We start from the raw sequence: 25285 nt of genomic DNA, 5'->3' as shown, positions 1-25285 counted from the left end.
ACAGAAAGGCCCTCGCCGGCCACGGGGATCGAATTCGGACCCTCTTGCTGTGAGGTGACAGCGCTAACCACTACACCACCGTGCCGCCCCACAACAGAAATTGTGTATGGTTAATTACATATTTTCCCTGACGGTATTTTCATGTACATGTATGCTGGAGTATATTTCTAAAGCCTCGTATTTTCTATTGACATTAAAAAAAGGAAAAATAATTTAAAAAAATCAATATACCCTTATGTAACCCCTATGTATTAATATTTGTTAGAGAGCCCATTTGATAACACCCTTACGCCTTATATGAAGCGAAGGCAGCTTTGTGTATCATTCTGCAGGGTTTTTCAAAATTCAGTGTTCTGCAGCCAAGTTGATTCTATGTTTAAGATCTTCCACACCAAATAAATAAATAAATACACAGTGAATACAGCTTGATTACAGCCACGTCACTGTTTTGGCCTGAACACTCAGAGGTGTGGTTATAACATACAGTACGAATGAATGTGAGTGTAGAATACCAAATGCTAATGAATCGGGCTGCATAGAGCTTGACACAGACAATAAAATAACCTACACTTTGCACACACTTGACCCAACATCAGAATCCTGAGTGAGCAGGGGCTGCTTCCCTTAAGTTTCGTCCATAAAGCCTTCCACTGCCGAAAATGTAATAGGTCTACTGCTACATTATTTCTGACTTAAAACAAATTCTGCTTGTGTTACGACAGGCATTTCTGTGCTTTGTGAATATGCGAAAAAATCAAACTGTGGTAATTATTAGTCATGTAAAACTGTCAACAATGCCTTATAATGATCAGACACACAAGAGACGAGACACGTTTTTCAAATTTAATCACAATAAATAATTCCCCCCCGGACTATAACTGCTTTCAGGTGCTCTGTGTGTGTGTGTGTGTGTGTGTGTGTGTTATGTGCACAAAAAGAAGTGGTTTCAGCCATCCACACTCAAGTAGTCCAGTCACTGCATGGTGTATAGCAGGGGCTAGAGACCAGACTCACTCCAGGTGCTTGATGTTTTGTGTATCAGGGGCTGGAGATGACAGACTCCCTCTGTGATGTTCTGTGTGAGGGCTGAAGGTCCATGGTCTCGCTCCAGGTGCTATGATATTGTCTGTAGCAGGAGCTGAGGAACACGGATTCCCTCCAGCTGCTAGTGATGTTGGTTGCTGAAGGAGCTGGGAGCCACTGACCCCCTCTCGGTGGTGAAATGAGAGGTGATGCGAGAAGCTGTCCTTGGTCTTTGGCTGTTTTCACCCTGGCTGGAGATGGAGCAGGCAGTGCTTTAGACTCCACATCCTCATCACTACTGTTCAATCTTGTAATTAAAACAGAAGAGATGTATACCATAGCTTTGGCTGTGTGAATTAAGTGTCATTTTACATAGGATATAAATGACTTTTGTTATGTTGCTGTCATGTCCTACATTTTTGCCACCCCTTTGGAGAGGGATTAAAGTGCCTGATACACACTACTGGGTAGAATACATTTGGGATGAATATAAAGTAAAAAAAATAAATAAAATAAAAAATGGTATGGCCACATCCTGAGAAGAGATGCAGAGCATGTTGGAGGGAGAATGTTGAGGATGGAGCTGCCAGGCACACGAAAACGAGGAAGGCCAAAGAGGAGATACATGGATGTGGTGAGAGGACATGAAAGTGTCAGGTGTGGTAGAGAAGGATGCGGTAGATGGAGTAATGGAGACGAAAGATCCACTGTGGCGACCCCTAATCGGGAGCAGCCAAAAGAAGAAGAAAAGAAGTTAAAAAATTAACTTGCAGTATATCTAATATCTTAAAATCATTTGATCACATTAGATACACTGCTTTAATGTAAGAAATCACTCAACTCTTAATGCAAGACTTAATGCCCCGGGGAAAGTACTGTCTTGGTTATGCTTTTGCTAATCTTTAATTAATTACAGATTAATTCTTAATTAATTAGTTAATTAATTAATTAATTAATTATTCATTTAATAACTGAACAAGACATTCAACCCCTACCTTCTAGTTGTTGAGGAGACAGGAGCTTTGCAGGAGCAAGGAGCTTGTGGTTGCCATCCAGATGCGACAAGGAATGTGGCCCTAACACTGTATATGTCCGCCGGTGCAGTCTTGAGTACATGGCTCTGCGTGCAGCCCCTTCAGGATTGCTCCTAAGCATACTGTTCTGGATACAACTCCTTTGTTCAAATATGCCTTCTCTCAATATGCACACTCTCAAAAGGCAAAAGGCTCTCTCTGCACAGTCAAATTCCTCTCCACGGAGGACAGTAACTTGATTGCTGGTGAGAGCCCTCTGCCTCACACTCGACCGCAGGCAATGAATTATGTCAGCATTGTCCAAATGTCTGTTTTGTTGAGAAAAAAACATTGATATACACTCTGTGTGAAAAGAAGGAATTAAGTGAATATTAATCAGACTATAACTCCTTGATAGAGATATACCGAAATAGGAATTATACACTGACATGTTATTTCTCATGCACATATATTCTGATGCCAAAACCTAAACATTCTGAATAACATCTAAAGATTTTTCTCTGTATCACCAACATTAGCATAACACAGATTTATAATTCTTTGTTTCAGGTTACAAATGCAGTAAACTAAATAAAATACAGCACAGGATCTAGTACACCGTAGCAGTGAAATGCGATACTCTTCTGGAGTACAATAGCATCCCTAAATGTCATTTTGAATTATTGGCCAAATATTACTGTGAGATCAGCAATGTTAGTACATATGATTCCAATATCACTGTGCATCACCGCTTACTTGGCAGAATAAAATTTGGCTTTTGATATCTGGCCATGATGTCTAAGTTTTAACCTGATTGAAACTACAAATGTAAGCATGTTGTGTTTTTTATTGCTTAAGAGAAGTATTGTCTCTGAAGGAAGCATTCACTACTCACTCTTTGGACACAGAAGGTGATGGGGGAGATATCGCGGAGAGTGGGGAACACATGGCAATGAACAGAGTGGCGCCATATAGCCTATCTCTCAGCATGAATATATGAATTTTAATTCTACGCATAATAATGCTCAATGTCACAACAATATTTATGAACATAATAATAGCAATCATAATAACATTTTTGAGAGGCAAGTCAGGCTCTCCATGCTGTAGGCGCGTGAGGACAACAACAGCTTCAGCCCTTGAGAACCATTCCTCATCATCAATACAAAGCACAGAACACAAACATCACTGCAAACATACAGGTGTCAAAGGGGGTAAAAGGGTACATTACAGATAATACCCCTCCTTCCCCCGTGCCAAAAAGATTAAAGATGGCCTTGTCATACTGATACCGCCATTACTTTGAATGCTGGCTTTCCCCATTTCCATCCTCCACTCACTGTACTATGTACACAACATTTTTATGTTTCCATCATAATTGCTCATATACCAGGGATGGCAACAGGAAAATTTTATTTCAGCTGAAACTCCGAAAGAGGGGTTCAGGGGGGCGGCGCCCCCCTGAAGCTTTAGTCTTTTTAGCCTCTTCTACCTATTTTCTAGCCATTTTACATGTATATTGTGTGAAAAATACATGATAAAAATAAGTATCTATTATTAAAAGTTAGATCATCATTTTAAAAATCATCTAATGTTTATATTGTTGTTAGAATGATACAAATTATTTGTTAGAAAGATACTACGTATGTATTTGATAAGGCACATAGAAAAATGAAAACCCAGCCAGAAAACAAAAAAGGCCAACAACCACCACCATTATCCATATATATTTTACAACAAATACTTACTTCTTGCACCTGAAAAAAATTACCATAAATATATTATTGTGGGAGTATGTATTTTAGTTGTACATGGTTTTTACGTGTTGTATTCTTTATAATTGATATTTCCTTTTCATAAAATATTTTTAGGCAGAAAAACATAAATATGTAATACTTAATCTTATAAGTTTTATGATATTAACCACAATGAAACATTCTGAAATTTCCAGAAAAATATCTTACAGTGAATCACCAAGTTCATTAACACTTCAAATCTATTATAAATCTGAAGCTAAATTCAAAGTAAAAAGGGCCTAGAAATTAAACAAAGTTCAATTGACTGCCTTTCAGTACACATGGGGATAGTATCAATTTTTTTTTAAAATTGAATTTGTTTATTTTATATTTAAAATTTTGTTATAAAATTAAAAATAAATGCAAGGCCAATAAATAGCAATGCATATAGTTTATTGTCAATCTAAGTTAAATTCAATGCATTATTGACAAAAATTATATTTTAAAAATATTTTAAAATTATGTACCTCTGAATGGGCTTGTCTGTCTGCCAAAGGTGTGATAGGCTGCGACTGTATCCTCGATCCGTCTGACTGTGTCAAACGGACAGCTGGTCCAGCCAGAGTTCCCCAATGTGTTGCATCGCTAGTGACAGCAGACGACGATTTTGCAAACGCCGATCCTAAAGAATAATTGCTTCGACGAAGTGCAATAACATCCGAGTGTTTCTTGACCTTAGAAGCATGGTCAATTAATGCCACACAGCCACAGGATCCGTAGTTGATCACATCGTTACAATAAATGCAAAATGCTTTGCCAGGCAAATAGCACTTCTTGATAAACTGTTCAAGCGTCTCGCTGATCTCCTCGATCTTTTTTCCAAGTTTCACTTTCGTAGTAACTGTCCGCTGTAGCCAATCCCAACGAAATTTGTTCTTGACATTGTCAATTTCAGCCACCGATGCTTCTTGATCTCGTGATAAAAACTTCATATTTCCGCGGAAAACAATGCTCTCAAAACCTTGTGCAAGACATTTAGCTAAAGGCAAAATGGCGGCCAGTGAAATGAAACATGCTTTTGCATTGGTTGAATCCTTCACTTCGCAACCAATCACAGACTCGTTTGCTTATTTTCATTGTTACACTCGATATAGAAGCTTCCATTGTTCGCGAGACATGTGGTTTCGATACGATTTGACACTAATCTCGGTAGCAGCAATAAAAGTTACCCAGATAGCAAATGATGTTATTTCAATGTTGATATTTGGTCAAGATGGTTGATTTACAGTTATAGTTGAACACTGATGGTGGATCAACCATTAATCAACCACTGATAAAATAAAAAGTTGAAAAAATGTGTTCGAATCAATGTAATGGTTGAAGGAAACATTTGATCAATGTTGAATATATGTTGATTTTGTTGTCATCATACACTGCACCACTGGACGGGAGCCTGGGGTGCACTCTGGGTGAGACCATTTTGTGGGAGGGGGGTTTCCTATATTTCCTTGAATTTCATTTATTTAATTTAGAATTTTAATAGAGCACAAGGAACTATGAAGAATAGATTATTATTTATGGTTATGTGCAAATCTTGTGTGTGCAACATGTAAGGAAAAAACGAACAGAAAATTCTACCGTACCGGCCGCTATTTGGAATGGTCCAAATAACCGTCTCTCAGAAGAACTTTCAGAAGAGCTCGAGCTCCGTTGACGACGAGACTTGCGACCATAGACTGTCCGTGCTTGCGACTGAAGAAATTTGCTTCAACAACACTGGCCAGTTCTCCTCTTTGTGGTAGTGTGGTTAAAAATAGTGGTTAAGTGAACATGTGCTTGTACACATGGTACTCTGATGGACAAGAACCCCATCCCACCTCACGCCCAGTGTTCCTGGCATAGGCTCCAGATTCACCACCATACTGAGTAGGATAAAACAGTGACTCAGGATTACTATACAGACTTATTATGACATGTTATGTATTCTCATCTCATTATCTCTAGCCACTTTATCCTTCTACAGGGTTGCAGGCAAGCTGGAGCCTATCCCAGCTGACTATGGGCGAAAGGCAGGGTATCTACACCCTGGACAAGTCGCCAGGTCATCACAGGGCTGACACATAGACACAGACAACCATTCACACTCACACCTATGGCCAATTTAGAGTCACCAGTTAACCTAACCTGCATGTCTTTGGACTGTGGGGGAAACCGGAGCAAATATTCAAATATTTTGTTAGTCAGGCAGTTATTTGAATTGTACAGTAAGTTTAACTGCTCGTACTGTATTTAGGCAATATTTTATTGTCCAGGTAAAGACTGTATAATCCTTTCTGGTTCATATCATATCTGGTTCATGTCCACAGACAGGCTTTTCCATCATTGTGTACGGTGAAACATCAACATCAACCCAATTTCTCACAGTGGTACAGTGGTTAGCACGGTCGCCTCACAGCAAGAAGGTTCCAGGTTCGAACCCAGCGGCTGGCAAGGGCCTTTCTGTGTGGAGTTTGCACGTTCTCCCCGTGTCTGTGTGGGTTTCCTCCACAGTCCAAAGATGTGCAGTTAGGTTGACGTGGGGCGGCCTTGGGCTGAGGTGCCCTTGAGCAATTCCCAAATAGCAAAAATCAGTTGAATCAACATTGAAATAGCGTTTGGCAGAAAACATTGAAATAATGTTGAAATGATATTGAAAGTGTCCCCTTGAATTTGGGTTGAATCAACGTTGAATTTTCAACCCTATCAGCATTGAATCAATAGTGATTCAACCATCATCTGAATCACGATTGATTCAATGCTGATAGGGTTGAAAATTCAATGTTGATTCAACCCAAATTCAAGGGGACACTTTCAATATCATTTCAACATTATTTCAATGTTTTCTGCCAAACGCTATTTCAATGTTGATTCAACTGATTTTTGCTATCTGGGCCTGATTCAACTAGTCCATATATTCATCAGCCTGTTTTTAAACCCACTGCTCTGCCTAAGATAAGGAGATGAATGTGACAATTTATCACCAACAATGACTTTATGGGTGCATTTAACTTTTTATTTTGTGTTTCCTTTTTTATTTAGTTTTAGATGTAACACAACATGCCACTGTGCCAAGCAATAGTGACACTCAACTGTATGCTTAAAAATAAGAACATTCATAATTTCGCACAGTGAACAGGCATGACATGGCATCATGCAAACTTCATAATACACAATCACACTGTGTCAAGCAACGGTGACACATAAAAAATAGCTTCACACAATGAACAGGTGCAATTTTGTTAACCACCAACAGTGACTTTAGTGGGTGCATTTTACTTTTTTCCGATTTAGTGATACTCATAACAAAAATGCCATGGCATCATGCAGTCTTCATAACACAAAATCACACTGTGTCAAGCAACGACACATAAAAGAGAACTTCACACAATGAACAAGTGCAGTTTTGTCAACCTACATGCAATGGTGGTACTACAGTAACATTTACAGATTAGTATAACAAATAGATTTATAGATATAACTCCTTACATTGGTGCCACCACAATTTCTACCACTTCATAACTTTTATCCCCCTTTCCTTCACAATCCACCTAGAATAACATCCATCTCTCTCTCCATTGCTTTCCTTTCTACTATTCCTTCCCCATACACTGATTTCCCATGTTACTTTCCAGAAAACTGCGCGCGGTGAGTTGTTGTAGGTAACGCCCGGAAAACCCTGAGTGGATTTTCAGTGGTCTGTGTATTCTCTTATCGATCAAGTGGAATGGATTCTTTCACAAAGCAATAGAAACAGCACTGGGTGAACTAATATTTTATGTTAAATGTGGGGAGGTCCAAACAAAGAATTATGAAATGTGAAGGGGACATGCCCCCTTCACATTCAATAGTGGCGACGCCCATGGACATGCGTCACTGGATGGTCGCCAGTCCATTACGTATTACCACTACATTGTATTAGGACGTGCCTACTACGTAACGACGACGTATTTCCCTGACATTACCAAAGCACTACGTTGTATATACGTTGTGTGTTTGCTGGGCTATTTTCTTTTAACGTTTAGTGGTAAACCTACCCAGCTGATAAAAGTATTGTGTGTTGTCTTGCCAGAATGCACTCCTACTCGCTGATGGGAGGTGACTTGTCATTCTTCGAGAGCGTCTGCGATCAGCCAATCACAGGCCGTGTTACAACAATGTATTCAACCAGTGTAAAATTTGGAAGAAAATTAGAAATAGATTAGACCAGAGATGCCTACCCCAAATTTTGAATTTCAGTATTCTTGAAAACATTTTTCAGTATTTTGGAATGACTTTCAGTAGCATTAATTTATGCGCATTTCCATTATAAAGAGGTGTATATACCAATATGTTTAACATTTAAATTATTAAAAAGTACTGTTTTGTGCGAATTGAATAAACAAAACATGAGCAGCCATCTCAATTGAATTTCCACTCAACAAATTTCTAGAGCATACAATATATCACATTTTTCTAAATACAATGTGTTCCCTGTTTGCAGACATTACGGTTGACTACCAATCATTGGTACTGAATGTAACTCCTCAAAAGTATTATATTATATTGCCTGGGAAAATGTTCTACCTGTTAACGGATTCTAATACAATTTTAAAAAAATCTTATTTCATGCCAAAGAGAGTCCGACATTGTTATCTTAATGTCCCAATATATAAATACTTCAGCATAATGCTTCAGAAGAGACATTGAATAAAATGACATTTATAATTGTATTTAAAACAGTGGAATGATCAATTTTTTGCCACAATCCCAACAACACTAATCATAAAATTCTGTTTTTGATCATACTACATGTACATTTGTACTTGCAACACTGAAAAGACTTTGAATTAAAGAAGTACAGCCAGTGTTTGATATTTCAGTGAATAAAAATCATACATGTAAAAAGAAGCTGAATAAGTTTAACTCACATTTCATGGCACTAATTGGCAAGTTCAACTCCAAGCACAGGTCAACCATCACCGCTTCAGCACGTGTCACGTTCCGTGTCTTTTCATCCACAGATTTCGTAAAAAACTGCTGGATACCCCCAGATTTACTTTCCGCCTGACTCGCCATTTCAGCATACTCCATATGTTTTTTGGAGTTGACATGCCGCATGCAGTCATCGCGACCACCATGAGTGATGTTAATGTCAGTTCTACACAGTTTGCAGTGCGCGTATCCATTGCCCTTTTGACTGGGTGTAATGCACGGCCATTCTACCGTATAGACCCCTTTCACATGATGTCACCGCGGCGCGAGATTTTGTTAGGCGCCATATTGGAAGACCAAGTACATGCACTCACAATATAAAACAAAGTACGAGCGAGAGTAAAGTGACATGATGGATGATAATTCTGGTTATGTGAGTACATTACCAGCTGCAGAAAGGGCACGGTATGTGGAGAAACCGGCTGTGATTGATGGGTTTGACCCATATGATAAGACTCGCAGCAAGGGAGAATGGAAACATAAGGAGGACCGGACACCAATTCTGCCATCTGTTTGCTACCCAGACATTGTAAACTATTTGTTGTTTACACCCAGTGCCTACACTCAGTGTTCGAACTATGCCGATATTTTCGGGGGGGCCCCTTTTTTTCCCTTGGGGGTGTGTGTGCTTGCCCTTGTCTCGGAGCGCGGATCTCCAAACACATGAGAAGCCTATCTTATGCACATATCACGCGGACTCCACACCTCCACACACGCATCGCGTCTGAAGTCATAACTCATCAGGGGAAATCGTGTCCGCATTGGCATATTCAAAAAACAACTTCGCGTCAACAATGATACCACACGCAAGAAAAAAAAAAAAGTCAGGTTACTCAACAACCAACCTGGCAACAGCGAGCAAGCCCCAAACCATCCTAAATTATTATTATTATTAAATTGTAGAAGTCTGGGAGGCTTGCTCCTCATACAGTTATCAACTTGGGGCCAATTTAGCATGTTTTAAATCTGAATTCCTTGCGTTTGCTTACCTCAAAGTGTCCATAGATCATGCACAGACTTATCCATTATATCCACAGTTTTTTGCCAAGTCTCACACAGGTTTGTTTCAAGTCTACTGTTGGGCCAATAAATCATAAATAAAACAGCTCAGATTTGTTTGTTTAAGTCGTTTGCCACTCCACTTTATTCTCGTGGGTTCACATACCGCTGCTGTTATTTCCCCCTAATCACGAGTTTGTTGGTCTTCCAAAATGGCGCAGGGTCTGTTTACTTCCGGTTTCGGGTGACGTCAGTGAATGTGAAAATAGCGCGAACAAATGTGCGGTATCTGCGCATGTCACACACAGCATGCGTGGTTGTCGTAAAAATAAATAGCCGTGAATCGCGCATGGATTGAAAAAGTCGCTTGGACATTTAAAAACAACTCACTGGAATTTTTTAAGACTTTATAATAATTCGGTACAGAATAACACTGTTTGCCGTAACATCGTATTTACGTAACTTTTCCGTACAAAATACGGCCAATCCGTACGAGTAGGCATCTCTGATTAGACCCATATCTTTACAATTTTTGTGGATCATCCGGTTTGATGCTTCTGAAATACAGATGGGCAAATGCAAAAATTACCAGTCAGTGTCTGCCAGCCCTTCCTTATTTCCCCCACTGCACCCAGAGGAAAGAGCTATCTGACTCCTGCCGTAGGCCTGAATTCATAGACACACATGATTAGTGAGCGTCACTGGAATTGACAGGGTTGAGAGAGTACGCTACCCCTCCCTCCCTGAGAGCACAGACCAATTTTGCTTTCCCCCCCTTGGTTTAAGGAGAAATGTTTTGTTTTTATGTCTTGAAATACACAAAATGACAGTAAAAGGAACTCTCGCATGAAAGCATTAAAAATAAAAATATCAAGATATTTGTCACCGTGAATAATTCCTTGCCAGACCAGCAGAGGGCAGGCTTCTCACAGTAGAATTTCTTCCTTGGTTGTTCCACTGATTTCCCGTCCTCAGCCCGGTCGATTGCAGACAGGAAGCACTACCTCAGGCAGCCTTTGAGAGAGGTTACCTGAGGTGGTGTTTGAGGTCAACCAATCAGAGCATGTGCTATAATTGAATTAAGAAAAACATATAGATATATAATTATCATCAAACATTTTATTTGAACATCAACACATTGTCACATGAAATATACCGACAACAGCTTTTGATATTGTTGAATCAATACATTAATTATCGATGAAATTTATTTGTATTTTTATTTGCACTTTCACTATTTTTAAAAATTCAAACCTGAGATATTGTAAGTTCGGTTTTCTCGCGGTGTGACGTAGTACACAGAGTTATTTATGGCACATGCTCTGATTGGTTGACCTCAAACACTACCTCAGGCCGCCTTTCTCAAAGACTACCGGAAGTAGTGTTTTCTGTCTGTGATCCACTGTGCATCTTTCCAGTCCGCACCTGTCTTGTGTTTCCCTGATTGCTTCCTGTTTCCCTGTTTAGTTACAGTACAATATACTATGAAGTGAGAAAAAAACACCGCATGAGAAAATAACTGAATAAGTATCAATACTATATATTAAAGGTAAATTGAATTGTGGAAAGAGTGATGAAAGAGATTTTCAAAAGGAGAAATGACATAGTGGTGGTTGTGGTTTCCTGAAAACCAAACTATATGAAAGAGAGACACTCGGGCAGTGTGACAGAGTGTGTGTTTGACTTTGAGGGACTGGTGTGTGTGTGCAGAAGAATCAGTCATGATGAAGTGCTTGTATCTAGTGTCTGTTGTGTTTCATGTCGCTGCAGGTGAGTGAAGATATTTTCTATTTTCTATGACAGAAAGGAGAGAGAATATTGGCCAGTTCTTAGTTCAGCTGCTTTGTGTTTAGTTAATGTGGTTTCTGTTCAGACTGGGTTTACAGTCGGCCGTAGTGCAGCCCTGTTCCTGAACATCCAAACCCAACACTGCAAAATGTTTATCACTGAGAGTTTTAATTAACACCAGCTTTACGTACTACAGTGTTATAATATTAATTGGGCCAACAGAGATGAACACAGTCAATGGAAATATTTGACTATGGCTTTATGTAATGTTAGTAAAATGCAGAATTTCAAGACCAGCATGTAGTTCTAGTTAAATTGTTCAAAAACAGCAGTAAATTTTACACACGTTGACCTGTTCAGCTTTTTTCTTCCTGATTAACTTCAGTCTAAATGTAATGATGAAGAGAGGTGGGCAAATGAATGAGGATTCTACAGTCAGATTATTTTACATCTCTATAATACTTACAGTGTATGTTTTTACACATTTACTGAATTACAATCTGTCTTATTGAATGCTTCTATAAGAACTCATATGAAGCATGTCACTTCTTGGCTGTAAATAGACTTGTGTGAACTTCACGCCTTTTTCTGCTGTATCTCTGTCAGCGACCACCATCTTTACTTCCTGCATTACACCTTATTTATTGGGTTTTTTTAAATTACTTCCATGCATTTATCAAAACTGTGTTCATGTTTTCAAAACTCACAACAATGGTCCATGTAGACTGAATGTCCATCACTGTGTACCACTTTTACTGCCTTGACACAAAAATGATTGAATAACCTCAGTTTTCAAAATTCATAAATTATTTTCTTGCTTGAACACAACCTCCAACAAAGCCCTGTGTGTCTACAGCTTATTATTCACATGTTTACACTGTTTTCAAAAGTGATCAAAATAAGTTTAAACCAATCAATAAAAAAATTGTAAAAAAAAAAAAAGGATTAAATGAAATATATTCCAAAATCCCAAAACCCCACCAGTAGATGGAGGGCCTAAGATAACTGGCCTCTAGTTATTATTTTGTGTGTGGGGGTGGGTGGCTGGATCCCTGCAACCGACATACCATCCAGGGTGTATTTCTGTGTATTTTGCATCCAGTGCTTCCAGGATATTCCCCAGATTCACTACTAAAGTAACTAAACTGAAAGCCAAAATTGTGTTTTGTGTACATTTACCTGATGCAGTTGTCCAAAGCAGCAGGATACACCTGAGCAGATGAAGGGGAAGTGTCAGCTTGGTGATGCTGGGTTTTATTTAAGCTTTTCAGGTTTCAACACTTGCTTTTACACACCTTTTATACATTTGCACGTGCACACACATTCTCTCTCTCTCTCTCTCTCTCTCTCTCTCTCACACGGCACTTAGGGAAGCTCTCTCCTCCTCTCTGCTTCCTCCCTCCATATAAGCCTTCGGGTGCAAGACACATGCATACATGCACCATTGATGACACAGGTGTGATTGTTTTGCCATTCACCTTCCTGGCCTCGCTCTCTATTCACAAACCGGTGCCTGACCATACCCCCGCTGCCTCATATCCCTACCACCTGACTCAGGCCGGGGAGCCATCTAACCTGCAGCAGACTCCCACCTCCACGGGGAAGAGAGTCCACCACCACCATCTGCACCCCTGAGCTGTTGACCACCTTGAACTCGAAAGGCAGGAAGGCCAGATTCCAGCAGGTGATCCACATGTTGGCATCCTTCGTATGGTGGAGCCACTGGAGTGGGACGTAATCCAAGCAGAGGGTGGTAGTACCGGAGGGTGAGGACGGCCAGACACTCCTTATCAATGGCGCTGTACTTCATCTCCCACACAGAGAGCTTGCAACTTATGTACAGCACCGGGTGCTCCTCCCCCTCCACCACCTGTGACAGAACAGCCCCCAGCTCTCTGTCTGACATGTCTGTCTGCAAAATTAAAGTGAGAGAGAAGTCAGGGGAGTGTAAAAGTGGCTGCCTGCACAGTACATTCTTTACCTTAGTGAATGCCTGTTGGCACTGCTCCGTCCACTGGACCAGATCTGGTGTCCCCTTTTTAGTGAGATTAGTCAGCAGGCCAGAGACATCTGAATAGTTAGGCACAAACCTACAATAGTCGCCAGCCACAGGAACTATTTTTTTGGCCTTGGGCCATGGGCAGGTCCCAATGGCGGCGGCCTTGTCAATTTGGGGACGCACCTGCCCATGACCCAAGTGAAAGCCCAAATATCATACTTCCACCTGCCCAATCGCACACTTTTTCAGGTTAGCCGTGAGCTGTGCATGCCTCAACCACTCTAGAAAGGTCATGAGGTGTTTTAGATGCTGCAGCCAGTCATTGCTAGGTATAATGATATTGTCTAAATAGGCCACGGCATAGGCAGTAGGAGGACAGAGGATTTTGTCCATGAGCCACTCTGGCCCAATCGAGGGTGGTATCTGGTGCATCGGGGATCCGAACCACTGCCCCCATCTCCATTGCGTGGCACTGATCCTGGAAATGCTCAGGTTCTCCACAGTGCCAGCACACCAGCCCAGGCTTCACTTCTGCACTGACGGTTCAGGGATCACTCACCTGGGAGGGGGAAAACACAGAAACACAAGGAGGGGGAGGGAGAGGGACACCAATGTGTGCCTACCAATGTGAGCAGGTTCTGGAATGCCTGATGATCCTGCTGCTTGTCCTGCAGCAGGGCTTCAAAGCATTGCTCCTGTACTTGGCGGATGGTGAGCAGTACTTGGTGCTAGTTTTGCTGGGCAGTGGCGAAAGCATGGACAAGGTCCTTGAAGGGTGAGGATTCCATACAGTCAGTTCCCTTCAGTGTTCCCGGGTTTTGGCACCAGTGTAACAGTCTCTGGTGTGGGGCGGAGCACTGGGACAGACAGGTTAATAGCAGGACAATTATTTTTTTCAGCTGTCAACACATGCTTTTACACATGTGCGCACATACATACAAACACAGCACGCAGGGAAGCTTTTTTCCTCTTCTCAACTTCCTCCCTCCATCTCAGCCCTTGGTTGTCACTGCAGGATACACAAACATGCACACCTGATTACACAGGTGTGATCATTTGGCCACTCCCCTTCCCTCACCTTACTCTCCATTCAGAAACCGGCGCTTGACCACACCCCTGCTGCTACAATGACTTTCTATTGTATTATATATTTAAAGGACATCTTTCGCACTTGGTGATATGTGATATGTCCTGTGCAGTGGCGGAACAACTGCACACAAGGCCCTGGGGCAAAACACCAATCAGAGCCCCCCATGGTGAAATTGCAAACAAACAAATTAAAAGGCTTGCGGCATATAGGCCTACTCAGGCTATATCTAACAAAAAGCAGTTTTTCAGAACATAGCCTTTGGACCTAGCCATGGTGAAATTGCAAACAAACAGAAGGCCTGTGGCATATAATCAGGCAAGGGCGCAGATGGCACGGAGGACGGGGGGGACATGTCCCCCCCAGATTTATAGTGACCCCCATGTGCCCCCCCACCCACCATCCCTACGTAAGGCGCCACACATAGGTAGAAAAGTGAGGATTAATGTTCCGTTAGTTAGACTAACTTACACTGCAGCACAAAGTTGAAATGGCAGCAGCAGCAGCCTTGTCAGTGATCAATCCACATTTTCCCCTTCTTGAATCGGTGTAGGCTGGAGCAGATCCTTGCAGAGTTGGGAAAGCAAGGTGTTCATTTTCCACGTAATTCTCGGTTAATAACACTGCACAGCTCATCCATTTGATAGCAGCGGTGTTTCTGCTGCGACTAATGGTGCGTTCAGTTGTACTCGTAAGTTGGAAGTTTGAAGTCGGAAAAGCATTGAAATCTAACATCTACCAGCATAAACGTTGGGGTTTTCGTTTCATTTCATTAACTGTCCATTTTTTTTGAATTCCATGTTACATGATGTCCCAGTTTTTAAACTGGGAAGCGCTCAGTTCTGAGGTTATGTTGTTTGGAGCTCCAAGTTCCGACTTCCAATGTAAATGTAATGTACCATCTCGACCCCGGGGTCCTAAGGGGAGCTGGGGACTTTGCCTGTCGTGGTAACCATAGTGATCATAAACAACTGTCTAATGACCGAGCTGGTGATCTTTCTGCCACATTAAGCCAGAGAAGAGGGAAAAAAAATCACAGCGTTTGTTTCAAGAACCAAAAGATGTAAATATCCTCTGCCTGTTGCCTGATGCCTTTCCCAGATGTGACAAATACTTGTTTTGTAATGTTGAGTAGCTAGTCTGATAATAATAAGAAGGAATTTGGACTTACCTGAAGTAGGCTAAATGTAAAATAACAGCATTCTAGGCTGTAGGTGAATATCTTTTAATGTTGTTATTTTTATGTATAATGTTATTTTAGTAAGCAGCAACTGTTAACTGAAATTATGAGATTCAAGATGTGAACATTGTCCTCCTGGCCTGCAGGCAATCCCTGGTGGGGTAAACAATGAAAAAACAAAAAACAATTACAGCGTTTTTTCAAAAACCGAGCAATGTTGACCAGGTAGGCCTTTGTCTACCAATGTTCATCCAGTTAGAAAACTCACAATTCGAATGTATATTGAAGCTTCAGTACACACACACACACACACACATTTTATATATATATATGTGTGTGTGTGTGTGTGTATATATATATATATATATATATATATATATATATATATATATACAACCCCGATTCCAAAAAAGTTGGGACAAAGTACAAATTGTAAATAAAAATGGAATGCAATAATTTACAAATCTCAAAAACTGATATTGTATTCACAATAGAACATAGACAACATATCAAATGTCGAAAGTGAGACATTTTGAAATTTCATGCCAAATATTGGCTCATTTGAAATTTCATGACAGCAACACATCTCAAAAAAGTTGGGACAGGGGCAATAAGAGGCTGGAAAAGTTAAAAGGTACAAAAAAGGAACAGCTGGAGGACCAAATTGCAACTCATTAGGTCAATTGGCAATAGGTTATTAACATGACTGGGTATAAAAAGAGCATCTTGGAGTGGCAGCGGCTCTCAGAAGTAAAGATGGGAAGAGGATCACCAATCCCCCTAATTCTGCGCCAACAAATAGTGGAGCAATATCAGAAAGGAGTTTGACAGTGTAAAATTGCAAAGAGTTTGAACATATCATCTACAGTGCATAATATCATCAAAAGATTCAGAGAATCTGGAAGAATCTCTGTGCGTAAGGGTCAAGGCTGGAAAACCATACTGGGTGCCCGTGATATTCGGGCCCTTAAACGGCACTGCATCACATACAGGCATGCTTCTGTATTGGAAATAACAAAATGGGCTCAGGAATATTTCCAGAGAACATTATCTGTGAACACAATTCACCGTGCCATCCGCCGTTGCCAGCTAAAACTCTGTAGTTCAAAGAAGAAGCCGTATCTAAACATGATCCAGAAGCGCAGACGTCTTCTCTGGGCCAAGGCTCATTTAAAATGGACTGTGGCAAAGTGGAAAACTGTTCTGTGGTCAGACGAATCAAAATTTGAAGTTCTTTATGGAAATCAGGGACGCCGTGTCATTCGGACTAAAGAGGAGAAGGATGAACCAAGTTGTTATCAGCGCTCAGTTCAGAAGCCTGCATCTCTGATGGTATGGGGTTGCATTAGTGCGTGTGGCATGGGCAGCTTACACATCTGGAAAGACACCATCAATGCTGAAAGGTATATCCAGGTTCTAGAGCAACATATGCTCCCATCCAGACGACGTCTCTTTCAGGGAAGACCTTGCATTTTCCAACATGACAATGCCAAACCACATACTGTATCAATTACAGCATCATGGCTGCATAGAAGAAGGGTCCGGGTACTGAACTGGCCAGCCTGCAGTCCAGATCTTTCACCCATAGAAAACAATTGGCGCATCATAAAACGGAAGATACGACAAAAAAGACCTAAGACAGTTGAGCAACTAGAATCCTACATTAGACAAGAATGGGTTAACATTCCTATCCCTAAACTTGAGCAACTTGTCTCCTCAGTCCCCAGACGTTTACAGACTGTTGTAAAGAGAAAAGGGGATGTCTCACAGTGGTAAACATGGCCTTGTCCCAACTTTTTTTGAAATGTGTTGTTGTCATGAAATTTAAAATCACCTAATTTTTCTCTTTAAATGATACATTTTCTCAGTTTAAACATTTGATATGTCATCTATGTTCTATTCTGAATAAAATATGGAATTTTGAAACTTCCATATCATTGCATTCCATTTTTATTTACAATTTGTACTTTGTCCCAACTTTTTTGGAATCGGGGTTGTGTGTGTATATGTGTGTGTATATATATATATATATATATGTGTATGCATTTACACAAAATGGAATCATTTGCTGACAGCTCAGTCCCCCCCAGTTCAAAAATCCTATCTGCGCACCTGTAATCAGGCTATATTAGAACAGAACTTGCTCAAAGTTTTTTTTATTATTATTATTTTATTATTATTTTTTAATAGGCCTAAACAGCCTGTATTTTCCATTCATTTTTTATTATGTTCCAAATAGACACTAAACAACAACAACAAAAATCCAGCAATCATGAATGATACACCCTCATTGTCTAAGCACGTCTTCAACTACAAAGCCGACACGGAAACCTGCGTTCGTCATTAAAAAGGCATTCGACGCGCCTTGCGCTCCGCAAAGTTGTCAACTATTTGAGGGATGTTAAGCGCTCTTGCTCGCTCATTCTCAATTGATAAAATGGCCAATCCACAGAGTCTCTCTTCACCCATTGCGCTCCTGAGATAATTTTTAATCAATTTTAATTTGGAGAAAGAGCGCTCTGCTGTTGCAACTGAGACGAGGAGAGTGAGAAAAAGCAAGAAGGCCGTGCACACCTCACTAAGGCTACATCCACACGACAACGGCAACAAGATGTTATTTAAAAATATATCGCGTCCAAATGGGCAACGATCAGTAAAATATCAGGTCCATATGGCAACGCAATGCTTGCTGAAAACGATGCAATACACATGCCACACCTCTAGGGGCGCTGTAAGACGATCCCTTCGGAGACACCAGAACAATAGAAGAAGTAAGGACGCATGCACATTAACTATTATGCGCGAGACTTCATATTAGCCACAAAGTCAGGAAAATCTGTTCGTAAAATTACATTATAATGACCAAATACAATGAAAAGTATTTTTCCAGTGTCACCTGTGAAAGGTAATCCCATGTGATCTCGTTTGTACGGTAAACCTGTTGGTACAATTAAACGCAGCACATGAATGAGGCATCTTTATTCTCCGCTTTGACCTATCCAATATGGCAGTGAGGATGACGTATGATTCTACGCGGAAGGCGGCGTCTTTAATGGTCCGGAATAAATTGAATGCTACACGTTGATGGATTAATTTGTTGTTCTATGCCCTTTTTGAGGAATGTATTGTAGGACTTAAACCAACATCTGAAGAGGTGAGATCGCTCCTTTTTTTCCCTATTTTTGCTGGCGGGATTGACTCTGCCCTAAGGGCTATTTTCTCTCTCTCTCTCACTTTGCACCATTACACAATAAATATTCACAGTGAAAATATTTTGTAAGCGCGTTTCATGAACCAAATTATAGGATTTGTTGACAACTCGCATCGAGTTCGTTACACTTCTACCCGGTGTGAAGCACTCACAGTCATGTGGTTGTGACGTCATCGTAAACAAATCCGTTCTACTCATCCAGACGACTTCGCAATGGCAACGTTGCCAGATCTTTCCACTCTGGAACCCGTTCTCAAAAAGATTGCGTTTTGGGGCACCCAAAACGCCGGTGCCGTGTGGACGCCAGGCCTAAACGATAAGCAATTGTATCGGAGTCACCTGAATCCGTTGCCGTGTGGACAGGGCCTAAATATAGAAGTTACTGCTGGGATGATCTACTACCAGCAACCTAGCCAGGCTAAGCACAGATGTGTGTCTCGCTATCTGCTCCTTGAAACAAGCCCTAAATGACACTAGTTGACCAGGAAAGCTGGAGTCAATATCCCAACTATAGTGATCACACAGTCGATGGGCCACTTCGTATAGCTCCTCGTCCTTGGCATGCTGGAGCGTATTTGGATGAATAGCCTCAAACAAATAAGCAGTCCGATTTAAACTGACAAACCTTTGTGACAGCTGCTGAATGATTACATCAAGGCATGCATAGAACACATTCACCCGAAAATAATGTTCTGCATTGGAAAGCCGACTGTCTTCGCTAAGGTGATCAAAGCAGCGCTTCACTTTTTTCAACCTGATGGCTACAAGTTGCGTTTGACTGCCCCATTTCACAGCCAATGCTAGAGTGGAAGCCTTTGCCTCATCAAACTGCTCCCTGTACTCCTGTAGAGTTCGTACAGTATTCTGCAATAATGCAGACGCTTTGAGGAGATCAATGGTTTTCTCCTGCAGTAACTTTGAGATGGCATTAGTGCACTCCAAAATCTTTGTCTGAAGGCTGATTAAAAATATGAACTGAAATTTAGTAATGGCCTTTTTAAGTGCATCTGCCTCATCTCGTTCATTCATTTTCTCGCTTGGAAGTGAGAGCTTTAATGACGTCTCCATATCTGTACTTTAACGCAACAAGCGCATCGTAGCGGGAGGATCAGCAGGTTGGGCAGAGGCGTTTCAAGGTTATGTCCCTGCTCTCTGGGCTCAATAAGTCGCCAAGTAATGCCCATCTCTTAACACTGTTGGCAACCACATCATAAAACTGTCTAATCTCTGGGATAGTTTTGACAGAATCATTCAGTACCAAATTCAGACAATGAGCTGCACAGCGCACGTACAAAGCAAGGGGCTCCCGCTCCGCTATTCTCACTTGAACACCAGAATAAATTCCGCTCATGTTCGCTGTGCCGTCATAACCCTGTCCACGGCATCTGGAGAGATCTAAGCCATTCCCTTCAATGCAGCTAATAATTCGGCCCTCCAGTTCAGAAGTGGATGTGTTCACAGTTATCTCGAATCCAAGAAAAGCCTCAACTATCCTGATTTTCACAGAGGTTTTTTTAATTTTTTTTTTTTTAACCATGATAAGAATGTGTAGCAAAAATGAGAGATATATAGGTCAACTAGTCTGTAATCATGTGAAAACTTGTAGGTTTCAAGGAATTTCCAATGAAATTGCATAAGGCACATTTATTGGGAGGGCCTGAATGTCAGAGTGGGGCCCTGTATGGCTAGAGGGAGGGCCCAAGGCCCAGGGTGTTAGGACTAGGACTGTTTTGGCCTCTAGAGGCCGCTGTTATTTCCTTTTCATGTCGTGTTTATTTTGGCCTCTAGAGGCCGCCACTGTTCCTGTGTTTTGTGTTTGTGTTAATTGCCTAATTATCTTCACCTGTGTCCTTAATTAGTTTGTCTATTTATACCCCTGAGTTCAGTCCTCTTGTCACGGAGTCTTTGTGCTGTTATGTTTATCTCCAGTTTCCTTTGTACTGTGTTTTTTGATCTTCTTAGCTTTTGTATTTTTGCACTTTGCTTTTCTTTTGGATTATACTCTTTGGTTTTTTTTTGTCTTTTGTTTTGCCCTGTATATAGTGTATATAGTTTAAATAAACCTTTTGATTCTTTTTCTACTTCCGCCTCACGCCTCTGCATTTGAGTCATCCCCCTGGTGGCCTAGTGGGGGTTTGCTGGATTATCACACCAACGAACCAGGTTCGAATCCCAGCAAAACCCTAACAGAAAGACTCCGTCATGACCGACTCAGCAGAGGCTGCTTCAACTGTCTACCCGGCCAACCTTCAGGGAATTATGGCAGCTTTGACACGCTTCGGAGCGACCATGGACGCTCATGGACGTACGCTCACCAGCCAACGTGAGGCCCTCGCTCGCCACGAGGAACTGCTTCAGCAAATTGGGAAAACCCTGGCACAGCTGACATCTCTGCCTGCATCTCCTGCTCCTGATCCAGTTCCTGCTCCTGATCCAGCTCCCACTCCTGCTCCAGTGCCTCCTGCAATGCTGCCTTCTTCACCTCGCGAACCCAGCCTTCCTGCACCACAGAGGTATGACGGCAAGCACAGTGAGTGCCGAGAGTTCCTTACCCAGTGTCAACTCACCTTTGAGCTTCAGCCTACCACCTACACTACGGATCGCCGCAAGATTGCCTTTGTGATCACCTTATTAGCTGGTAAGGCGCGAGCCTGGGCTACTGCTATCTGGCAAAGACAGGGACCTGAGTGCTTTGATTTCCAGCTGTTTTCTGAAGAGATGCTTCGGGTCTTCGATCAGGCAGACATCAGTACCGACGCAGCCCGAAAGCTCATGTCCATCCGGCAAGGAGGAAGCGTCGCAGATTACGCCATCTCGTTCCGAACACTCGCAGCAGTAAGTGGATGGAACGAGACTGCCCTGGTGTCAGCCTTCCACCATGGTCTGTCTGACCCCATCAAGGACGGTCTGGCCTCTATTGGATGCCCAAGTGACCTCGAAACCCTCATCTCACATGCTATTCGTCTGGACAACAGGATGAGAGAACGCCACCAAGCCTTGAGCCCCCCCAGCCTCCCTACCTCTACCTGGAGACCGTCTACCTCCTTCAGTGACTGTCCAGAACCCATGCAAGTGGGTCGTACTCGCCTCTCCGCATCTGAGAGGGAGCGCAGAAGGAGGGACAAGTGCTGCATCTACTGTGGCAAGCCTGGTCACTTCCGAGCATCATGTCCCGAACTCTTGGGAAAAGGACCGCCCCGTCCAGCCGAGGGAGGGTTGTGACGGGGCCTACCCTCTCTCCCGGACTCCCTGGCCAAGGAATCTACATCCCGGTCTCCATCTCCTGGGGTGAGTCTGTCCACTCTTGTCAAGCTTTGATAGACTCAGGGGCGGCTGGGAACTTTATGGATATTCACTTCGCCCAAAGCATCAATATACCTACTGCACCTCTTGAAGTCCCTCTGTCTGTGTCTGCCCTCGATGGCCAAGCGTTAGGTGATGGAAGAGTCACTCAAGTTACTTCTCCAGTCTTCCTCCAGTCTCAAGGTCACAAGGAAGAAATATCCCTGCACCTGATTCCTTCACCTGAGTTCCCAGTTATTCTAGGCCTTCCTTGGCTTACTCGCCACAACCCTCGCATAGACTGGGTAACAAGCCAGGTTGTGGAATGGGGCCCTGCATGCCATGCCTCTTGTCTGCTCTCTAGCTCTCCTGTGTCTCCTGCCGAGCCCCCTGATCTCACCGAGTTATCTCAAGTTCCCACAGAGTACTGGGATCTCAAGGAGGTATTCAGCAAGAGCAGGGCCGCCGTTCTTCCTCCGCACCGGGCCTACGACTGTGCCATCGACTTGCTCCCTGGGACTACCCCTCCTCGTGGCAGACTGTTTTCACTCTCTCAGCCAGAACGCAAGGCCATGGAGGAATACCTCAAAGATGCCCTGGTCTCTGGGTTTATTCGACCCTCCACTTCACCTGCTGGAGCCGGCTTCTTCTTTGTCGGCAAGAAGGATGGGGGGCTCCGACCATGTATTGATTACAGGGGCCTGAATAAGATCACTGTGCGCAACCGATATCCCCTTCCGCTGATGTCCACAGCTTTCGACCTGCTCCAAGGCGCCACCGTCTTCACCAAGTTGGACCTACGGAACGCATACCACCTCATCCGTATCCGACAGGGAGACGAGTGGAAGACTGCCTTTAACACCCCGTCTGGGCACTACGAATACCAGGTGATGCCCTTCGGACTCACCAACGCACCAGCTGTTTTTCAGGCCCTAATCAACGACGTCTTAAGGGACATGATTAACCTATACGTTTTTGTCTACCTCGACGACATCCTTATCTTTTCCAAGACCGTGCAGGAGCACCGCCACCATGTCCGCCAGGTTCTCCAGAGGCTGCTACAGAACAATCTGTTCGCCAAGGCCCAGAAATGCGAATTTCATGTTCCCGAGGTCTCCTTTCTGGGATTTATTGTACGGACAGGCCAACTCCAAATGGACCCTGCCAAGACCCTGGCCGTCCGGGATTGGCCTACTCCCAAGTCCGTTAAGGAGGTTCAGCGGTTCTTAGGATTCGCTAACTTCTACCGCAAGTTCATCAGGAACTTCAGTTCTGTGGCAGCACCCATGTCTGACCTCACCAAAGGGACAGGTGGATCTTATGGCTGGTCTCCTCAGGCAGAAAAGGCGTTCAAAGACCTCAAGGACCGCTTCTGCACGGCACCCATTCTGGTTCTCCCGGACACCTCCCAACCATTCATCGTGGAGGTGGACGCCTCGGACAGTGGTGTCGGCGCGGTGCTCTCTCAACGTTCGGAAGGAAAGCTGCACCCCTGCGCTTACTTCTCCCACCGCCTGAGTCCTGCTGAGTCCCGGTACGATGTGGGGGATCGAGAACTGCTAGCGGTCAAACTGGCCCTTGAGGAGTGGAGGCACTGGCTGGAGGGAGCACAACATCCATTCCTGGTTTGGACTGACCACAAGAACCTGGAGTACCTCCAGCAAGCCAAGAGACTGAACCCTCGACAGGCTAGGTGGGCCCTGTTTTTCAGTCGGTTTGACTTCACCCTCTCATACCGCCCCGGCTCCAAGAACACCAAACCTGACGCACTGTCCAGACTGTTCTCTGCCACTAACAGGGAGAATGAAGTCGGGCCTATTATCCCTGTGTCCCGGATTGTGGCCCCTGTCCGCTGGGGTATTGAGGAGGCTGTCCGACGAGCCCAACGCCAGGACCCCGGTCCTGGGACGGGGCCACCAGGCCTCTTGTACGTCCCACATCAAGCCCGGGCAAAGGTTCTCCAGTGGGGTCACTCTTCCCCTCTCACCGCCCACCCGGGAGCTCGGAGGACCCTGGACTTCCTGAAAAGACGCTTCTGGTGGCCTAACATGGAGAAGGAAGTAAGGTCATTTGTCCTGTCCTGTGAGGTTTGCACCAGAACCAAGAACCCACGACAGCGTCCCCAGGGTCTCCTGCATCCTCTGACCATTCCCCGGCGTCCCTGGTCCCACGTGGCAGTCGACTTTATCACGGGTCTCCCTGAGTCACAAGGTAACACGGTCATTTTGGTCTTAGTTGACAGATTCTCCAAGGCCTGCCGCTTCATACCACTGTGCAAACTCCCCTCTGCTCTTGAAACTGCGAAACTTTTGTTTAATCATGTCTTCCGAGTCTTTGGTCTTCCACAGGACATCGTCTCAGACCGAGGGCCCCAGTTCTCCTCCCGAGTGTGGCACGGGTTCTGCAAGGTCATCGGAGCCACTGCCAGCCTCTCCTCTGGGTTTCACCCACAGTCCAATGGTCAGACGGAGAGGCTCAACCAGGACCTGGAAACCACCCTGCGAGGCCTGGCTATGGATAACCCGACATCGTGGAGCACCTGGCTGCCATGGGCGGAGTACGCCCACAACACCCTGCAGTCATCGGCCACCAAGCTGTCGCCATTCCAGTGCCAATTCGGGTTCCAGCCACCTCTGTTCCCGGACCAGGAGGAGGACGCGGGGGTGCCCTCGGTCAACCAATATGTGAGACGGTGTCGCAAGACCTGGAGCAAGGTCAGGAAGACCCTCATACAGACCTCCAGAACCAACCAGACTCAGGCCAACCGCCATAGAAGACCTGCACACGCTTTCCGCCCTGGGCAGCGTGTTTGGCTGTCCACTAAGGACCTTCCACTGCGGGTGGAGAACCGCAAGCTTGCTCCTCGCTACATTGGCCCCTTCAAGGTGGTGCGCAGGGTGAACCCTGTCTCCTACCGGCTCCAGTTGCCCCGGACTCTGAGGATCAACCCCACTTTC

The 25285-nt window shown here is 43.5% G+C and overlaps 1 protein-coding gene across 3 annotated transcripts in view; it reads left to right on the top strand.

The window, feature by feature from the left end:
- The first annotated feature begins 11489 nt into the window (after window positions 1-11489).
- The window catches only part of LOC132881495 (junctional adhesion molecule-like), a 160126-nt gene continuing 146330 nt past the window's right edge, over window positions 11490-25285 (top strand). For all 3 annotated transcript variants that reach the window (XM_060914003.1, XM_060914002.1, XM_060914001.1), the window contains exon 1: window positions 11490-11551. In XM_060914003.1, coding sequence (XP_060769986.1) covers window positions 11503-11551 — 49 coding nt within the window. In that variant the 5' untranslated portion in view covers window positions 11490-11502. The remainder of the gene's footprint in view (window positions 11552-25285) is intronic.

The sequence above is a fragment of the Neoarius graeffei genome, chromosome 2 (genome assembly GCF_027579695.1).
Source record: "Neoarius graeffei isolate fNeoGra1 chromosome 2, fNeoGra1.pri, whole genome shotgun sequence".
Taxonomy (NCBI): domain Eukaryota; kingdom Metazoa; phylum Chordata; class Actinopteri; order Siluriformes; family Ariidae; genus Neoarius; species Neoarius graeffei.
Note: the sequence above shows the minus strand (reverse complement) of the source record. Positions and strands in the feature narration are given on the sequence as shown.